The sequence below is a fragment of the Amblyomma maculatum genome, chromosome 3 (genome assembly GCF_055883805.1).
Source record: "Amblyomma maculatum isolate TAMU_Amacu chromosome 3, ASM5588380v1, whole genome shotgun sequence".
Classification (NCBI taxonomy): domain Eukaryota; kingdom Metazoa; phylum Arthropoda; class Arachnida; order Ixodida; family Ixodidae; genus Amblyomma; species Amblyomma maculatum.
Window position 1 is genome coordinate 191,887,527 of NC_139346.1, and position 19,509 is coordinate 191,907,035.

At 44.6% G+C, this 19,509-nt stretch overlaps 1 protein-coding gene across 1 annotated transcript in view; it reads left to right on the forward strand.

Annotated features, from left to right (window-relative positions):
* The first annotated feature begins 335 nt into the window (after positions 1–335).
* The window catches only part of LOC146197291 (neprilysin-1-like), an 89,253-nt gene continuing 70,079 nt past the window's right edge, over positions 336–19,509 (forward strand). The window contains exon 1 of the mRNA XM_084596457.1: positions 336–828. Coding sequence (XP_084452583.1) covers positions 815–828 — 14 coding nt within the window. The 5' untranslated portion in view covers positions 336–814. The remainder of the gene's footprint in view (positions 829–19,509) is intronic.

Sequence of the window (19,509 nt, forward strand, 5' to 3'; positions counted from 1 at the left end):
GCGGAAAAAAAGCCCCGACGGGCATCCCCGACGATCGCTTCGGTTGCGTGCGCGTACAGGTTTACAGGCAGCCAGGCCCTCGAAGGAAAGGAGTAGGGAGAGGGGTACGTTATCGCATTACGGGGACCGATATAGCGCCGTCGCCGACACACCGTACCGCTGCTGGTGACCGCGAACGTGACGCGGCTGCTATCAGATGCACCTGCTTTGGCAGGGCCGCGTCTATGCATACACGTAAGAGTTGGCCGACGGCACAAAGTACCGACCGACTCCTGCCGCTAGCACCCGTGCTGCTTGAAGCTCGATTGCGCCGGAAAAACTCAGTCGGAACATCAGTGGTTTCGCGAGCGAAGCAGAAAAAGTGAAAGAGACAGATGAATCCCTGAGGGAGATAGCGGAAGAGGTAGTCTCACTTAAACCAGAACACTTCTCCCGCGTTCTCTCCTCTCCATCCCAGCGATTCGGAAACAGAGGAAAGTGAAAGCGAGGAGCGGCGGATGTTGTGAGAGAGAAGCGGTGCGCTGAGAGAGGAGGACGCGCGCGTGCGCGCCTTTCGCCGCTCCGACAGTGCGTTGCGGCTCGGAGGAGCTCTGTCGGTGGCGCGTGCGACGTAAGCGGTGGCCTAGCATCGGCGTGCGGCTCGCAGAGAATGCACGGCGACGGCCGATACCGGAGGTGGAGCGTGGTCCCTTCCGTTGCCGCTGCCGTCGCCGGTCGTCGGCACTGTGATTGCTCGCTACCCTCGACGACTCTTGGGCTTCCCTGACGCTTCTGCGAGTGACGACACGCCGCTCCCGGATTCCTCGCTGCTGGAATGCATCCCGGAAGGTGGGATTCTTCGCACAATCGTAATGTTAATTACTTGTTTTCGGATCGGCGCGCCTATAGGCGAAAATTAAGGAAGGTGTAATTATTTCACCCAAATTTTCGCGAACACGTTATTTACAACTCTTAGCTCGCTCTGAGGATAAACTAACCATCATTGTCAAGCGGTTTTATGAAGCTTAATTAAAATAAGTATTCTTATTTATTTATTTATTTTAGTATTTTACTCTGGACGGCATATTGCGCCAACCACGGCAAATGGGTTAGTAAATCAAGCGTGGAGAGTTCTTAGAAAGAACGCGATGTTTTATGCAAAATATGACTTTCTAAAAAAAATAGTTTCTTCTATAGAGCTGCAGGCAGATACTTTGTAAACCCCATGTTTGGCGTGTGATAGTCAACAACGGTTATGTGTCCTCATAAAATGAGATAACAATACGCGCCTTTTTACAGTGTCGATAGTATCTACTTTCGGGATGACTCCCTGGCGTGGGTTATCAAAGGACGAAGGAAGTGACCTGGCCCCACAATATTTCATTGGAAAATCGAAGGTTGACATTTTGTGTTAAAAGTTTTGAGTTACGAAAATAAAAAACGGGCAGTTTTTGATGACAAAGCAGACTGCGTAATTTCTTGCGACTCACTCCAACCTAAGATTGTTTTTTTTTTCTTTTTTTTTTTTTAATGGTGCCCAGCCCGCGGCGGCAGAACGTGGCATCTTACTGTATATTTTGTTTTTGAATGAACATAAGAGAGACCCGACTGTAAACCAGTTAAAATTATCAGGAAAGCGTGAAAACTCCTGCACAAGAGTTTGAAAAGGTGTAGCTGTAAAGCGGATTATGTATCGTCATTAACTGAGTTCTTCAGCGTCACCGCGAGAAATGACACTTATTCCCTCATTTCGCTCAAGCGCTCAACAAAGAGAATACTCGCGTGTCAACGGCGACACTATACCGCCCGTCTATATAGTTCGCCGGGCTGGCAATCCCAATACGTAAAAAAGAAACAACGCTCCAGCATCTTGATAAACTGCATGTTTGGAAAAATACCGCTCCTTTTTGAGATTATAAACGTCCCAGTCGTTGTCAAGTCAGCATCGTCTACTGTGCCTCATCGCACGCCGAAATTCCAGTTCAGAACCGTTTCAACCAACTTGTTGCAGTCTGTGTGCATATGTCACGGTGTCGCCGCGTGCTCGGTCCACATGTGTAGCGCGAGCATCTTCCCATAGGTCAGCTTGTTAGCAAGGGCTCGGCTCCTCTCTCACTGATAACGGCTGGCGACGAGGCCGAGCACAAATGATCAGTACTTACCCCATGTTAAATATAAACGCTTTGAGGGAGAAAAAAACATTCTGAGTTCAAGTAAGTCCTTGGGCTTAGTACACGCCCCATGCTTACCACTTTACGCGAGAAAAATTTACCTGGCTAATTTTACTTTTTTTTTTTAATTGATGATAACTCTTAAGAGTAAAGGTATCAGGTTTTACGTGCGATCGGTGCCGCAGCGCACTGATGCCACGCCTTGACATCCCATGTGTTCTAAATCAATATTACTCCCGCTAATAATGCAACATCAAATCCCACGATCTCAAATGGGAAGTCATAATATACTAAAAATTAAAAGCCTGTAATATGTTTGGAAGTATAAATTAAGTGGTGTTTCGAGTACCATTCATTGCACTCACTCATGAGTCGTGAGTATAACAAGATCGGCTTTGTCGCTGAAACAGGGACATAGCGTATATGGAAGGCAGCCTTACACTCTGTTGTGCCTACAATAAAGTATACTTGTAGACTGTGTAGAATTGACCTCGAAACTATTCACGAGTACAGAAGGCTGCCAGCCGCTCGCTGCTCCCATTTCTTGCTGTTCGATGTTGTACCTCGAACGTTGCGCCGGGGGCGTTAGTGTGATTGCAATCTGATTCAAGTAAGGTTGCGCTGTATAGTTTTCGTGGTCACGTTTGCTTACAAATGAAGTCACGCAAAGAACCACACCGAGCCGTGCACACGCATTATTTTTATTTTATTTTGTAGTACCTGCTTTGCCCTTGTGGCATGAATTATGGCCGTGCCGTAAAGTAAATGCTCACAGGCTAGGATTGCTAGCCGCAAAATAATGTAACCCAAGCGTTGTTCGCTTTCTGTTCGAATCGCGCAATCTCTGAAAGTAGTTACATGCAGTAATCCTTTAATTTGCATCCCTGAAACTTTATAAGGGCGTTTTTGAACTACTTGGAAGCTAATCTGATATAGCATAACTTTCTCGTTTATGCGCCCGGCGTTGTGGTTATTAGATTTGTCTACTTGAATTATAGTTACTCTGTTTTCCCACAATAAATCTTTTTTTTTTCTCTATCTCTTCATCTGCTTTGTTTGCAGAGCTTCAAGCGGGCCTTTGCTCGCGTTTAATGGTGCTGTCTTTCATATTTGACGCAGTTCACCACTGTGGTAAATGACCACCGGCATAATTGACGGTTGTCGTAGTTGACCTGTGCTCACTTTTCGCTTATTCTGTCGGGCCCGCCCTAAATTCCTTACCATCACATATCGGTCAATAAGAATATACTAGGATGGCGAGGGTGTTGTAATATAGAATAAAACTATGATGCCCGCTTCCTCGCACGGGTACAAGGTGAAAGTTCTGGGCGTTCTTTTAACGTGAAGGCATTATAAGTCCAATTGGGAGAAAAACATGACGCCCCTCACAAAGTGTCGCCATGAAGCCACCTACCACAATTAATAAATTAGTTGAAGTAAAAAAAAAATTTGATTAAATATAATCAAGTTACTATAGCTGCCACGGCTGGCGAGTGACAAAGTAAAAAGAATTCTTTTTACCCCAAACCTCTGAAAGGAATGGTATGAGGTGCGATGGGGAGCCAATGCTTTCGAATTAACTATATTCACTTTACTTCAAGGGCACTGTGCAAGTTTTTTGTTTCTCTTTTTGTTATTTATACAAGTTGATTCAATCCATGTGCCGTTTTTAAAATCATGCAAAGTCATATATTTACTTGCCGTGTACGCAAGCTGTGGTTCCTACTTTTCGAAGCCACGTTTGACTCAGCCAGGTCCCGAGCATAAAATAAACACCATGCTCGCGAGCATGAGGAATTTACGGCCGTCTTGCCATAGCTTAGCCAGGGTACGGCCGTCTTGCCATAGCTTAGCCAGGGTGAAAAAACGACGGTTAAAATTTAAACGGCAGCTCCGAAACGGTGCGTAGCTTTAAAAAGGAAGGCTGCTGTCACGTGCGTTCCTCTAGAAGTGCTCAGCTTTAGGGCAGGGATGTTATTTCTCAGTTGCACACTCAAGTCCCCCCTAAATTTGCTTCGCCCTTGTCAAGGTCAACTCCCCCCGCCCGCAATACGCACTTTGCGGGACGTCTTCTGCAGTTTACTGCTTTTTTAACTGAAAGAAAACGGCCACCCGACATTGAAAACAAATAAACAAGAACGCGGCTGAAAAGTGCCCAAACCTACACACCCGCACAGTTAGTACCTCTGAGACGCACATATGTACTTAAGTGCAAAGATTTTTATTACGGGTGAGGTAAGCGCCAGCCTATTTCAAAGACCGAACTCGTGTTGGAGCTCTAGCCTCACAAGGCGTAGGCCCACTGCCATCCTCATTGCGGTGACGCTTGAGCTAATTGATAAAGGTCATTGCCTAAGGCACACCAAGGTCATCATATCTCTACAGTGTTTCATGCTTATATGAGAGCCTGGTCGAAGGCAACACCATGCACCCAGCACGCCGACCTGTTCTATGTGTTCGAACTGCGTTCTGGAAGCAAAGGATACTAGAATTAGCACTGATTCTATCGTTTCTGTACACCGCAGTTTTTGTACATAGCTTCAGATTGCCTTCTTATATAGTCCCCCAATGCCTGCGGGGTTATTTCTTGCGTATCTTCACTGAATCTGCTGCATTTTATTTCTGCTGGATAGCCCTCTGTAATGGTGACAAATTTAGGATGTATTCCTTCCGGGCAGTCCTTTCCAAGGCGGTTTATGGAGCTGTCGAGTGGAGACCATACTGGCTGCCCAGTCATTTTGCTCCTAAATGAGCGTTGTCAGCATTGCTGCTCTTAATTTCATCTGCGATCATGGGGCAGTGATATTCTTTGGGGGTATCTTAACTAAGCAACAGAAAAGGAAAGGGGTAAAGCCATCACGAGGCGAGTGATTTGAGAGTAGCGATGACCTCTCACTTTGGACGTTAGCCCCTGAAGAGGTTTCCAAAGCGAGCTTGTAGTTGATAGCTTATCCGAAAGATATTTGAACGTAAAGCCCCGACAGAGTGATGGGGCTATATGGCAATCTTCAATTATTTATAGCTGTGGATATAGTGGAGAATTCTGCGTGGACTACTCGCTCGAAAACGCAGGAATATCATCTTGCTCCCAATGTCAAAGTATAATCGCATACAAACCTCCAGCGGTGTATAAAGAATACTTTATATCGCATAAATTTGAAGGATAATGAGGTCAACTGCACGGAATTTTTGTCTTTGCGAAAAATCGATATACCATTCTTTCTTGTTACTTTGATGCTTACCCGCCAGTAAATAACGCATTTCATGCCGAAAAAAAAAATGAGATTAATTTTTTTTCTTCATCGTTCGCTCAGAATTTGCGAGATCAAGGCTAAAAAATAATCTGTAATCCCCCTCTATAAGCGACTGGTGCAAGGTTAAGCTCAGCCTCAGAGATTACCGCGTAAAAGATCTGCCTTTACGCACCATCCTTTGGTATGGTATGAGATTTAACGTCCCAGAACAGTACAACAGCCATGAGGGACGCCGTATTGGATAGCTTCGAGTTAAAGTTCGACCACCTGGTTTGTTCAGCGTGCACTGACAACGTCCAGTACAATAACGGGTTGCACTTCATCTCCATTGAAACACGGCCACCGAGCTCAGGACCGAACCCGCGTTCTGAGGCTCAACATTCGAGAGCCCTAAACATTCAGCCACTATGTCGGGGCCTCTGAGATTTGATTGCGAGAATGGCCGATGGTGGCGACAGGTGTGTTTAATTTTTGTTTACACTTTCTAGCTTACAAAAACTCATTTTCAGTTAAAGCGGTGTCTTCGCAATACAGCATGGCGCTCTATCGCTGCAGTCCAACTTGTTTGTCCTGAAAGAATTGAAGAAAGAACGTGGCGGACGGTACGATAAAGAAGAGACAGACACAAAACACAGCTCTCTAAAAGTTTTTTTTTTTTTTATTTTTATCAGCGTTGCTTCATCATTCCTTCCAAAATAAACCAACCAGCCCGACTCAGCCCTCTTTTTCTTTTGTCCTCGTCAGCGTCTTTTTCAGCCAATTTTACCGAAATTAAGACTGCATTCAATTAAATCAAGTGGGGATATTCGAGAAGCTCGCACAGATTAGAAGGATTAGAGGAGAAGGAATTATCTAATTTTTTAGTGTCCGGAGTGTCGATATAATTAGGAAGCCTGCAATCTCCCACTGAAGCTATATAAAGCTATAAAGCAGAGGCTTTCGGGAAATAAAGTTTAGTCAAAGTGCATTAATAAGGACTCACGACGGCTGTGCTGTTAGGCACTTGAAGCCAATCGTCCTCCTCTTCACGATACTGGGAATTGAGGGAACCGCCGGTCTACACTCGAAGCGTCATCCTTTTATCCACTCCCTTCCACTGAGTACTCTGCGCAGGCCGATAATTCTTGTTAAAAGCGCGCTCTTGTCTCGTTCGTGAGCGCCGAGTTTCACTGGAACGCCGAATTTAGCGACTTATCTGTGGCGATGAGATCCGTAGGGCCATGGAAGCCTTTCTTTGCCTCACGAAACAACCCATCGAAATGCGTATCACTGCCAATTCGTTTGGGGACATCGTTCCAAGCCGCGGTGCCATTCGCAGCTATCTGACGGACATATACCAATTTATTAGCCTTGTTGGGCATTCATGTAATTAAGAACCAATTACGTACGGTGTTTCAAAGATTTTAATTCTAGATAATTTATTGTTTATAATTTATAATAATGTTATTGTCCACATACCAGATACACACGATATTACAGTGTACGCTGATGACACCAGTTTGTTTGTTCAGGAAAACATTTATCAGCACAAGAAATATCCGTGAACACTTGGTTACATGACCTTTTATGAAGGCTCCGGCTAAACCAGCTCAAACTGAACGTGCAGAAAACCAAGTATGTAGTATTCAAGTCATGAAATAAACCTGATAATTTTGGTATCTAGATCAAGTACGAAGATTTAGTCCTTGAACGCGTTTTCGTTTATGAATTCTTAGGTGTCCTTGATAAGTGAAATTTAAGCTGGACTCCTTATATATATATATATATATATATATATATATATATATATATATATATATATATATATATATATATATATATATATATATATATATATATATATATATATATATATATATATATATATATATATATATATATATATATAAGGTTCACACAAACTGTCTACGCCTAAGAGAATTTTGCGTAAAGTGAGAGATATGGCTTCCATTTGGCTTAAAAGTCAGTTGTATTTTGCTTTAGTTCATTTTCATTTATATTACTGCCTTTTAATTCGGGGCACAACTGCCAAGATAAACTTGCACAGGCGTGGGTGAGTTATTGAAAAAAAAAAAAAAAAGCACTGCACTGCACTGCATAAAAAATTTAGGTTTGTTACAACACACGCGCCCATTTTTCTCAAAGCACAACTTACTGAAGACCACGAAATATTTCAACTGAAGCTTGCAATTTATATCTACAATGAAGTTACCCGTGACCAAGTTTCCTTTTATGCTTTATACTTGGCTTTATACTTGCCCACCAACAAGCATTATAACTTGAGGTAAAGACAGTTTCAGATGCCTTGATGAGAACAAAGCATAGGGCGCAGAACCTTGATTACATAATTCCTGAATTAATTAAAAAACATCCACGTATTATAGAACTTCTGCAGCAGCCTGATGCCCGACATAATTTCAAGAACAATTTAAAAACGTTTCTTCTGTCTCTACCTCCCTCATAAAGTGTCGGTTCTTTAGTTTAGTATAATATGCGTTCCACTTTTCATTCGCTTTTGCTTTTACTTTGCGTAACAGTTTTATTTTCTATTGACTATACGTTGATTTGCCATCCTGCTGAGCAATGTAATGGGAGACCGGGCCTCGACGGGCAAAAGTGCCCTTTGTCTCGTCTACCCAGACCAAGCTCTTCTGAATAAAACTTCAATCAATCAATCAATCAATCAATCAATCAATCAATCAATCAATCAATCAATCAATCAATCAATCAATCAATCAATCAATTTCTAGCACGTGCCTTTAATTGAGCCTCCAGGGATATTACGATTCCATGCTCATTTGATATCAGAATGCTAATCCGTTCCAAAGTACAAGAAAGGAAGCTTTCATCCTGGCGTTAAAATAAACGTACGCTGAAAGCACCTCATTTACAGCTCCAAAGATGCAGGCTCGTTCACAAATACAAGCGCGGAAAGTAACAAAATCAAGCCCCTGCTCGTTTATGGCCCGCGTATATACGTGTGTCTTTGCCAAAAGTAACCAGGCTGCATGTTTTGCTTCTCGCTTGTATTCTAAAGCCAGAATGGATTCCCAGAGAATCACAACTTGTTGGGAAGTGAGGACAGGAGCTCGCCTTCACTTTGCACAGATTTGCGTCTTCAGAAGTGGTACGAATCCTCTGCTACCCGACTGAGAAGCGGAACACGCAACCTGGTTACTTTTGGCAAAGACCGTACATACGTGCGTGTGTGTGTGTGTGTGTGTGTGTGTGTGTGTGTGTGTGTGTGTGTGTGTGTGTGTGTGTGTGTGTGTGTGTGTGTGTGTGTGTGTGTGTGTGTGTGTGTGTGTGTGTGTGTGTGTGTGTGCGTGTGTGTGTGTGCGTGTGTGTGTGTGTGTGTGTGTGTGTGTGTGTGCGTGTGTGTGCGTGTGTGTGTGTGTGTGTGCGTGTGTGTGTGTGTGTGTGTGTGTGTGTGTGTGTGTGTGTGTGTGTGTGTGTGTGTGTGTGTGTGTGTGTGTGTGTGTGTGTGTGTGTGTGTGTGTGTGTGTGTGTGTGTGTGTGTGTGTGTGTGTGTGTGTGTTATGTTTATACGGTGACATTTACAGGAATTTCTCTTATGGTGATTATTGGAATAAAGAGCATTAAATGCAAAGCGGAAGGAAAAACAACGCGCCGATATATATATATATATTGTCTCATACACGGTGACTAAGGATACCAATGATAGCAGGGGGTAGCCCAGACACAACACAGCAGCACAGACGCAAACGTGCAAGCGACACTTTGTCGTCCTTTTCAACCTCGCCCTTCTTTCACACCTCAGTCATGCACCACCTGGCAACGCTAGGTGGCATTACCCCCCCCCCCCCCTTTCCGAAAAAAAAAATACACATATATATATATATATATATATATATATATATATATATATATATATATATATATATATATATATATATATATATATATATATATATATATATATATATATATATATATATATATATATATATATATATCCGAGGTTGCTTTCCACGCCTTGTTTACAGACCGACACACGCAGTGCTGTAGTTTTTCTTACTTTCGTCTCCGCCATGAAGCCCCCTTCTCCTGACTGCAGTCTCGACGCACGTAGTCCTGCAAAGGCCAGACAATGGGCGTCAACGGTTCGAAGAAAGCTGTCCTCCTCCCGGTTTCACTTTCCAACTACGTCACTCCTCATGTCTCTCTAGAAGGTCGTGATAACGCTGCTCGCACACACCGTGATACTCAACTTTCTGGAGGTCACGGGTAAACTGCGGGCACTTATCAAGACATATCTGCTGTATACGCTATACGAAGCTACAAGCTAATAACCAACCTTACTTGTGCATGGAAGTGCCTCGGCCTGGGAGCCAAATCTCTTATAAAAAACAGACAAGTAGCCGTTTTCCTTTGCTTTACCCTACTTTTCTGACACAGCTGCCATTTACCAAGGAAGGAAATTGACAGTTCATGCGGTATAGGCCTACTCTCGTGTACATGCAACAAAAAGAGTCGGCAATTTTTTTTACTCCGAAGTCCTTACGGTCGTGGTATAACAAGCCAGATTCGTGAGAAAATATGCACGACAGAAAAAGACTAAAAACTTAGGCACGGAATGTCATGTCATCCCCGTAGCTTTTTGTCATTGTGTGTGTATAAGTGAAACGTGAGTATTCTCCGGACGAGTTGGTACGAGCGGTTTGGTTTGGTTTATGGGTTCAACATCAGAAGTGACTCAGGTTATGCGAGATGTCGTAATGAAGTGCTCTGGAAATTTCGACCACCTGGAGTTCTTTGACGTGCACTGACATCTCACACCACACGGACGCCTTTCTTTTCGGCTCCATTGGAGAGTAGCCGCCGCGGCCGGGATTCAATCCCGTACCCTTGGGCACAGGAGTGGAGCGCCCTAATCACTGCACCACCTCTGTAGGGTAAAGGAACGAACGGTCCATCAAAAACATAACGATTTACATCTTAAATTTCAAGACCTATTTTTTTTTTAATTTTAGGTATAATAATAAGGAAAGACGTTAGGCAAGGAGACATGATCTCATTTAGTACTGTTCACAGCTGGTTTAGAGAAAGTATTCAGGGACATAGAATGGGAGCAGTTAGGAATAAGGATTGATGGAGAATACCTCAGTAATCTGCGATTCGCTGATGACATTGCCTTGCTAAGTAACTCAGTGGATGAATTGCAAAAAAATAATTGACGACCTAGACAGGAAAAGCAGAACGGTAGGCCTAACAAATGGTATGCAAAGCAGCTTAGGAAAGGAACAACATTTTGCTATAGGCAGCGAAACACTGGAAGTGGTAGGCGAATATGCATACTTAGAACAGGTAGTAACAGCTGATCCGGACCGTAAAAATGAAATAACCAGGAGAATAAGACTAGGGTGGAGCGCATTTGGCAAAAACTCTCAAATTATGAATTATGACTAGCAGCTTACCGATATCGCTCAAGAGGAAGTACATAACAGTCGCATCTTGCCTGTGCTCCCCTATGAGGCTAAAACGTGGAGGCTAACCAAGAGGGTTCTACTTAAGTTGAGGACAACTCAGAGGGCTATGGAACGAAAAATGGTAGATGTTAAGAGATAGAAAGCGTGCAGAGTTGGTCAGGGAAATAAGAAGAAATGGGTATGAGCAGAGCATGTAGCGTGAAGAGGATAACCGGTGGTCGCTGATGGTAACAAATTGGATTCCAAGGGACGGAAAACTCCGCAGCGGGCGGCAGGAAGTTAGGTGGGCTGATGAGGTTAAGAGGTCCGCGGAGGTCAAGTGGATGCAGCTAGCACAGAACCGAGTTAGTAGGAGTAACGTAGGAAATGCTTTCGCCCTTCAGTAGGTGTAATCCGGCTGATGATGCTGGTGATCCTTATGAAGATTTTTCTGTGCACCAGTGCGTCAGAAATACATGCATGTGTGAATGTGAGCTCAAATTGGTGAATTAAAGAACATTTCCTCGTTTAGCTATTCTGCCAAGCTGAAGCCCGAAAAGCGTGCATCCCACATTTATGTTACCTGCGAGCGGGGCAGTGCCCCGAAACGAAAACGCGGAAACGTGCTAACCGTCCGAAGGGGTGAGGGCCAGAGGTGTGGGTACTCTCGGAACGCGGGCACGAAGACGCGCCGATGCCACGATTGCTGCCAGTCTATGGCGTAAGCCTTCGTCGGTCAATCATGGGTGTAGAGCGGTATTCCACGATCGTGGGCGGCAGCATTGTTGCAGCAACGACTTATGCGCGCAGCGTTAAGTGGTCTGGCGCGCAGATTCGCGCACTACAGTGACATCGCACGTTTTTCGCCTTCTTAAACAGATTTCATAGCCTATACGTCTGCCTCCAGTTAGTGGCCATGAAGAGGGAGAGTAGAGTCGAAAACAGGTATTGAATACACTGTTTTCGCTTTGAATGTGAGTTTTCGCTTTGTGTAAATACGTATACAGACGTGCACACAGACGTGCACACAGACGAGCACAGAGAACGGCTCATAGCGCCGTGAGGTTACGAGTGTCGCCATGGACCGCCATGCAGTTTTTATACATGACCACGATTCATATAAATTTATATCCTCGAAAATTGATGTTGATGACAGGCGTAGTCTATACTCTGAAATGACTTTAGTGTACTGCCCAGTATACTGACAGCAGCTTGAGGTTTATGTGTGTTTGTGCGGAGCTGGAGTGTGTGAAAGAGAAACGTAACAATTCTATTTATTGCAGGGCCGCGATTTTTTAGCTGTGCAGGCGGATACGTGCATGATGTGCGAGACCTGACTTGGGAGTCACGCATGTTCTACGTCGTGCAATTCATGCGATAGTATGCGTCGCATTGAACGGCGTACCGTCGAACGAAAGCGCTCTTTTTGGGTCTCCATTACTGTCGCAGTTTCAGGTCTCTTTGGTGGTAATGCCCATAAATCCCATCAAATCTCCTCTTTCGGTAATATAGTCGGCAGGCTACTGGCCTCTATCGACGCAAATGATCGCTCTATGCCTGGTTGCGGTATTGTGTGTGCCCGCTTACGCAACCAAGTGCATGTCGCAACTTGAGACGGGCGGGCCGGGCCGCCTTGATGCGACATTCAGTGAAAGAAGGATCCGTACTCAGCGTGACCTGTGGGATGTAGCAAGCGACATTGTGAGCAGCGCTGAAAAGGTCAACGAACGTTATCCTCCTTGAATCGAAGTCTCGGCAGAAGGTTGAATTCAAAGGCGAATAAGGTTAACGCTCTCGGAAGTAGCATAGCGGCCTATCTCAGACTTATCTCAAGTAATTCAAAGTATCTCACAAGTGAACCTAAAGCAGTGTAAACCAATTTCTGCAAGCTATCAATTAAAGGCAAAGGAAGGTAGCGTTTTGTAAGAGGAAGGGTGCACGAGGCTGCAAAAGGGCTGCTATCGTGTAGTATTTGTAACGTACAGTCTTTGTCAAAAGTTTAGAGTCCAGGGCGTTTTCTTCTATGCCGTGCAGTGGCGCTCCTTTAGTGTTCATGGAAGTCCTTCCTATTGGAGATTGTATATGACAAAACATCTTACAAATCCTCTTGGCTCTAAACATTTGGCAAAAACTGTACTACGATGCGAAGGAGCAGCATTTATATACGCTCTTAAAAAAAAATGCAAGCAAGGTTGCTCAGCTGTGTGGACAGAGGTTACTTGCATGCAAAACGAGTTGAGATGAAAAGTTTGCATTATATGACTTAGTGCTTATAGCTAAAATCTGAAAGTGCATCTCGAATGGTTTCTACCTTGCTCTCTCTCTCCCATTACCACCTGTCCAGCTGGCAGCGGTCGCAGTCGGAGGCTGAAGGGCTCTTTTATCCGGTAGAAAGCGGGGGTCTAGCGAAAACTTCGGCCGCTGGCATGTGGACATGTATTCAACTTATTATGACTGCTTACACATCATGTTTCAGCATTACAACGCTGTCGGGGCCAGGCGTCTTACATAGAGCGGGAAATAACACTTAACTTGTGGCGATCTCCACTGGTCGTGCGGGAGCGGTTTTTCATTCCCCGTGATGACGAATTCGAATTCCGTAAGTCGCGCGTATTCTGCGGGTCGTTTGAAACAAATCATTTCGCAGTGGTGCGCCCCAGCTTGATATATGCTGACCAGGTGTCGGATCTCGCTGGAACTGCTAGCACTTCTAGTAAGCTTGTCGTCACTTTCGGAGGTTGAGGGTTTTTTTTTTTCTGTTTTTAGTGATTTCAGAGGTGTCGGCGGGGAACACTGACCGTCGCTGTTTTTGTTTTTTGTTTTCTTTTTTTTTATTTTTTTTTTTCGCGTGCGTATATCAAAGCGAGTCTAGCAAACAATGTCTGCTGCGTCAACAGCGTGAGAACGCAAGTTACAAAGTCCCATGTCCCCGCATATTAATCAACAGCAACTTTTTAGCGACAAGATGCAACCGCAACTTCCGGAATTGATTCAGCATTATACTTACACCGTGCGTTCTGCAGGTTCCGCCGGTCAATTAAGGCTGATTTGCTGTGTGGTTACGTCACGCTGTTTGGTTCGGGCACTCTGCTCGAGTCAACCAGAGGAAATCGCCATTATATTTTTTAATGCAACAGCATAAGAGTCCACGTGAGCAGAAAAGCCTGATTTCGTCCGACGCTGTCAGGAAAATCTGTGGTTGGTGGAGGGGTTGATGACTTCACAAGATCACGCATCATGGCCGAGCGTTGATTGGTCGGCGAGATGAGTGATGCAACGAGACCGCTTTACATGTCTGAGCTGAGTCGGTGTAACGACTTGCTACGAGTTCTAAACAATAAAATAAGACAGTAAACAAAAAAGGAACAAGGAGGTTGGTTTGCTGGTTGGTTTGTGTGGTTTAACGTCCCAAAGCGACTCAGGCTATGAGAGACGCCGTAGTGGAGGACTCCGGAAATTTCGACCACCTGGGGTTCTTTAACATGCACTGACATCGCACAGCACACGGGCGCCTTGCTTTTCGCCTCCATCGAAAAGCTGCCGCCGAGGCCGGAAAAGGGACAAGGAGCACTTTGCACTGCGGTGATAGAAACCTGAAGGGGCAGTGTTGCTTCTATTACTGTTGCATTCCACTCCTTTAGGGTGACTTAAGCGACTTAAGAGATCGCATAGTATACTTTTTGTTTTCATTTATTTCTGCGTTTATATCGTCGATTAGTCTTTATAAAGATAAAGGCTGGTATAGCAGTCTTTACCCTACATTAAAAAGAAACAATGAAGGATCAAACCTAGGCTGGTGGTGTTCAAACATCCAATTGGCTGGTTTACTCTATTGCCTATATATGCAGTGGCAATTCGCTTTCGTGCTCCGAGTTGTCTATTTTGCTATTCCATCGGTACAGTTTCAGTTTTGAGAGAGTGGGCTTGATTTGTTGACGCCTGCATAACGTACAATTGGGAAATAAGTTGGTGTGATTTGTTTTGCTTAGACGATGAGGTACGTTTGGCAAGGATTGCCAGAAATAGTAGAGAACCATTATGGTTTTCCCTGGCTTAAGTATTTGCGACGGTGCCCAGAAATACTTAATTCGATAGCTCTCAGTGTTTTTTTTTCTTTCTTTTTTATTCTCTGTGGGTCCTTGAATAAAAAATAACTAAAGGCAAAACAAAAATTATCTGAAAAAAATTGTCGATGACCGGACCTCTAAGTCATTAAACAATGAAGTTTTTCCTCTTAAACCGTTCAAAAACATAAATATCTGTGAGTGACCGTATACAAAGCGTATACAGTGCCCATGGCAATATTCTTGTTGATGAAAACTAATGCTTTACAAGTTTCATAAAGTTATGCGTTGACAGGTATGTGAAATCTACCTCTGTTCACGAGTTTTATGGCCGTGGGTAAACGAAGTGAAGTGATAATTGTCACCGTCAGAAACCATCTTAGCTACTGCGGCCAATGTGAATGTTTATATTTAAAACGCAAAGGCGGTCGCATTTCTATACTCCGTTAGTTGGAATTCTTCTAAAGTGCGCATGTTCCGAGTTAATTACCCTCAAAGTGCCCCTAACTTCGCCTCTAATTACGCATGCAAAGCAGGGCCAGTCGATGCGGAACTCCTTCATATATAGTGTGACGCAGCTGTTGCGTAGGACGTTCCTTAAAATTATACTGTCGAAAGAAAGGAAAACGGTTATCAGCAGCATCGTTCTCTTTATGCGCCGTTGGAGGACTAAAAGCAGAATTACGTCGGGAGGAATTTCTCGCGAGGCACATTTAACCGCCTTGCACGCGGGTCCATTTCAGAGCTTGAAAGCGATATCTCGGGACATAGCGCTAGGTGAACTCTACCAAACAAAATTGTGCGGAAATACGACTAGTTGAAGGTTTCCCATATAAATTCGCTCGCTAAATTTAAAGGCTTAAGATGTTACTGTTATATTGTAAGTAATTATACGCCTCACCCTGTGTCCCCCTGGGCGCTTAACTTCTATGCAGTGGTGGATTTCAAGTACTTCTTTGTGCCTAATTTAAGAAATCTGTAAAGATAATTCTGACCACCCCAGCTAAGTACAGAGGCCAGCAGAGGTGTGTGACAGATTACGTCAGAAGTGGCGTGTTCTCCAAGGTGCAACTGACATTTTCGGTTGTGTTTAGCTCCTCAGTACCTAAGTTTTAATCAGACAAGTGTTGGCTCTCTTGTCAAAAATGTTTATGCACGAAACAAACTTCCGTTTTCTAGCGCGTGCGCAGTATATGCATTCATGCCTACTTTTCCACGAAAACGAGGGCGATGGCTTGCTTGAACAGGCTCTTGGCGTGGCGGTTAAAAGAATAATTTTTCTTTAGACTAAAACCTGAACTAGTTTAGCTTTCGTGTTAATGATTCCATTCGGTGATTTCTAGATAACTCTATAAAGAAATAATTACTCATTGTCATCCACCAAAGGCTACGAAGGAAAGCTTTGTAGCCGCTCTCCTCCCTAAACAAAGATGATTTTTTTCTTCAGCTGCGGGGCTTCTACGAAAGATGTACAACATTCCTTCGTTGTTGCATGCCTACTCCTGGGTGCGGTTGCTGACTTGTGATCCCTCACTCACTGAACTTTTTCACAACATAGGAGGATTCCCCCTAACATTCTGCTCCAAATAACGCCTGCAAAAGTGAAGGTTTTACTGACGAATCGGTAGAAAAAGCGTAAAAAGCACCTACAGTCATCTGCACAGAGAATCTGTCCGAGCAGAAGGTCATCTTACCACCAATGAGCTGGCATGTTGTTGGCTAACGAACGCCGACATCGGCTGCTGCCGCCTATAGCGTAGTGTTACTACGCGCCTCCTACAACACTAATTCGACTGGACGAGGCGAACGCCGCCGTGTTACCCAAAAGGAATTAGATCCGCCTGGATCATCAAGGAGTAACAACACACGACACGCCGGTGCCGCGCGAAAGAACATTACCGACGGTGGTAAGAACGTGCCAATGAGCCGGGCTCTCTTGGGATTCCTGATGCTTCGGGTTGCAGTACCTCCGTACGTCGATTTCCTCGAGATCGGCAGAGTGTCGTAACAAGCTGCTAGAGTACTTCGAACAAATCTCAGCGGTTTTGCCGAATCTTTACGAGCGGGGAAGAAACTTTTATAGGCGTCGTCATTCCGACTCCCCTATATACACCTACCGCACGAATACCTTCCATCCCCACATACCCTCGGTCGGACTCAAACCAGAAAGTGTATCGCGTCGCACCACTCGTCGCCCCGGAGGATGCTCCCGGGATTATACGAGCAATCGTTCCATCCCAGCCGCACATTCGCTTGCAAGCGACCATACCGGTGTATTTTCTTTCTTTTTTTTTATGCGCACACAGGCTGTTATACGCAATGAGTTGCTAGCAGAATTCGGAGGAGATGGTTTGTCTCAGGATACAACTTCGCATGGGCTCGCGTCTCTTTCGGTGCCCACATTCTCCTATTCGCGAGAATGGTCGCCATTTGTCGCACGGTTCCGTCGTCGCCCCCCTTTTCTCTGCTTTCCGACCCCCCTTTCTTTTCTTTTGGATTCCTACCTCACAAGAGAGACCTCTTCCTTCTTGCACTCAATAAGACATCGCCCACAGGAGCGTCGCGCTGATCTCCCGAGCGCGAACTTCGCTGGAAGGCTTTGCGGTCGCGTTTCCCGCGTCGTTTTTGGTTTGCTGTTGTTTTCACGTCCGCCGAGAGTGTATCGGTGTCGGAGCGCGACCGCCCGCTGCGAAGTGCCCCTTGTGGCGGAAGGTCCTTTCTGAGCACGTACGTATACTTGTGCGCGTCGATTGCATTTACTATCGGGGGCGCTGGTGCTACAATGAATGTATTGAGAACCAAACGGTGCAATGGGTTTTCTTTTTACTTTGCATTGTTTTGCGCTGGTTTGCTTTGGCCTATTTTGCTCTGCTCTGCTTGTCTACTGTGTCGTGAGGGTCGCTGAATTTGTCGTTCACTTTTATTGTTTTTTTTTTTTTTTCTAATATGTGGCTTGCGGCTCGAAAAGATGATACTGAAGTTTCTCAAATCGAGCTAGTCACGGGGCCGTGTTTCTTCCTTTCCAGGGGCGAAGAAAATTAATCGGGGAAGGGAGCACGCCATTTAAGCGATAAAAATGAAATATTTTCACCATCGAATTGAAAATACATGAAAGGCACATTACATCCCAGCAGCTTTAATACGAGCCGCATAAGGGTGAGCATATTTGCTTTCCTTCTAACAAAATTGGATCAATGCCGTAAACAAAAATCAACTCAAATGAAACGATTCAAAATTTGGCACTTCTAGTATAAGTGTAAGACTATCAAAGGGACAGACAAATTGTTCTAGTCGTTATCATGCCCTCCATGCTGCAGCAATTACGCTGTACAAAAAGCTCATTCAATCACGTGCACATGTAAAAGGAAGAGAGCCGGTCCTGTACTGAACCGGCTTTGTGCCCCCTAAGGACAAAAAAAAAAAAAAAGAAAAGAAATTGTAGAAGTATATTCATGAGTGTGTTAATTGTAAACTATATTGAGCATTGAATTACGAAGACCATTGGCAGCCGTGCCAGCTCCATTCAACCATTGACCTTCGGAAATGGTAGTGCGGCTTTTGTAGCAAAAGCTACGCTAGACTATAGTCAGCGCCGCCTTTCGGGTGTCTCCAGTCCCTACTGCGCATGCGCTGTCACCATGGCAGCTATTGGCTCCGAGCCAAAGAAGAAAATGAAGACGGGAAGAGAGGTCTAAATTCCCGCTTCTAATTACTCAGGGTGCGTACTTTCATCAGGTCGTTTGACCCGGTCATTGATGTCGGGGTTTGTGTCTCATCTGTACACGGTATCAAATGCCACAAGTTACGCGAACACAGCACTTATTAACCCCGATTGCGTTTGAGACTGAGCTCATTTCATTGTTGAGGGTTGATGACTCGCAGGCAACAGGGGAATTTCGTTACGATCACATATTCCCCTGTCATGCGAACACATACGGCAATACCTTCGCAGTGCTGTTCTTTCAACAGATGCTTCCGTCGGCTTCGAAAAAGCGGCAGTTGGCATCTTTTCGGGGGATTTGGCTTGGAGCTATTCTGTCGCATAACGAATTACATTCCTATATTCTTTGCAGAGTTTGCGGCTCTTAGATTGGCTCTTCACAAAAATTCGTATCACGTCTCACGCGTTATCATCGGTGATTGTCAGTTTTAATCTCGCTGGAAACTTCACAAGAATATTACTTCAGCCGTTTCCTTTGATTTTTAGTCCATGCACTCTGCAAGATGTCCGTTTTGTCTGGTCATGTAGGTATTCATTCAAACGAGGTGGATGATTTCTCAGCAAGATCGCCTCTTGATTCTTGGTGATTCAGTGACATATCCCGTCCCTAAGTACAGCCTGTTAAAGATTTCCAAGTTTGAGTGATTCTAGCACATATCAGCCAGTCTATGAGATCCCTTACTAAATACCCCCGATTATCAACACTCACCATATAATTGGAACGTCCGGTAATGTAAAACCAGGCAGTGCGAGGTATCAATGAAGCAGTTGCGATACAGGATTCCCAGTTTGAATCTATACCTATGGAAATGTGGGTGGACACCAACAAATCTATGTGACTTATGCGGGGAAGTTGAATCTAAGAACATTTCCTCCTCTCTTGCCACAGTT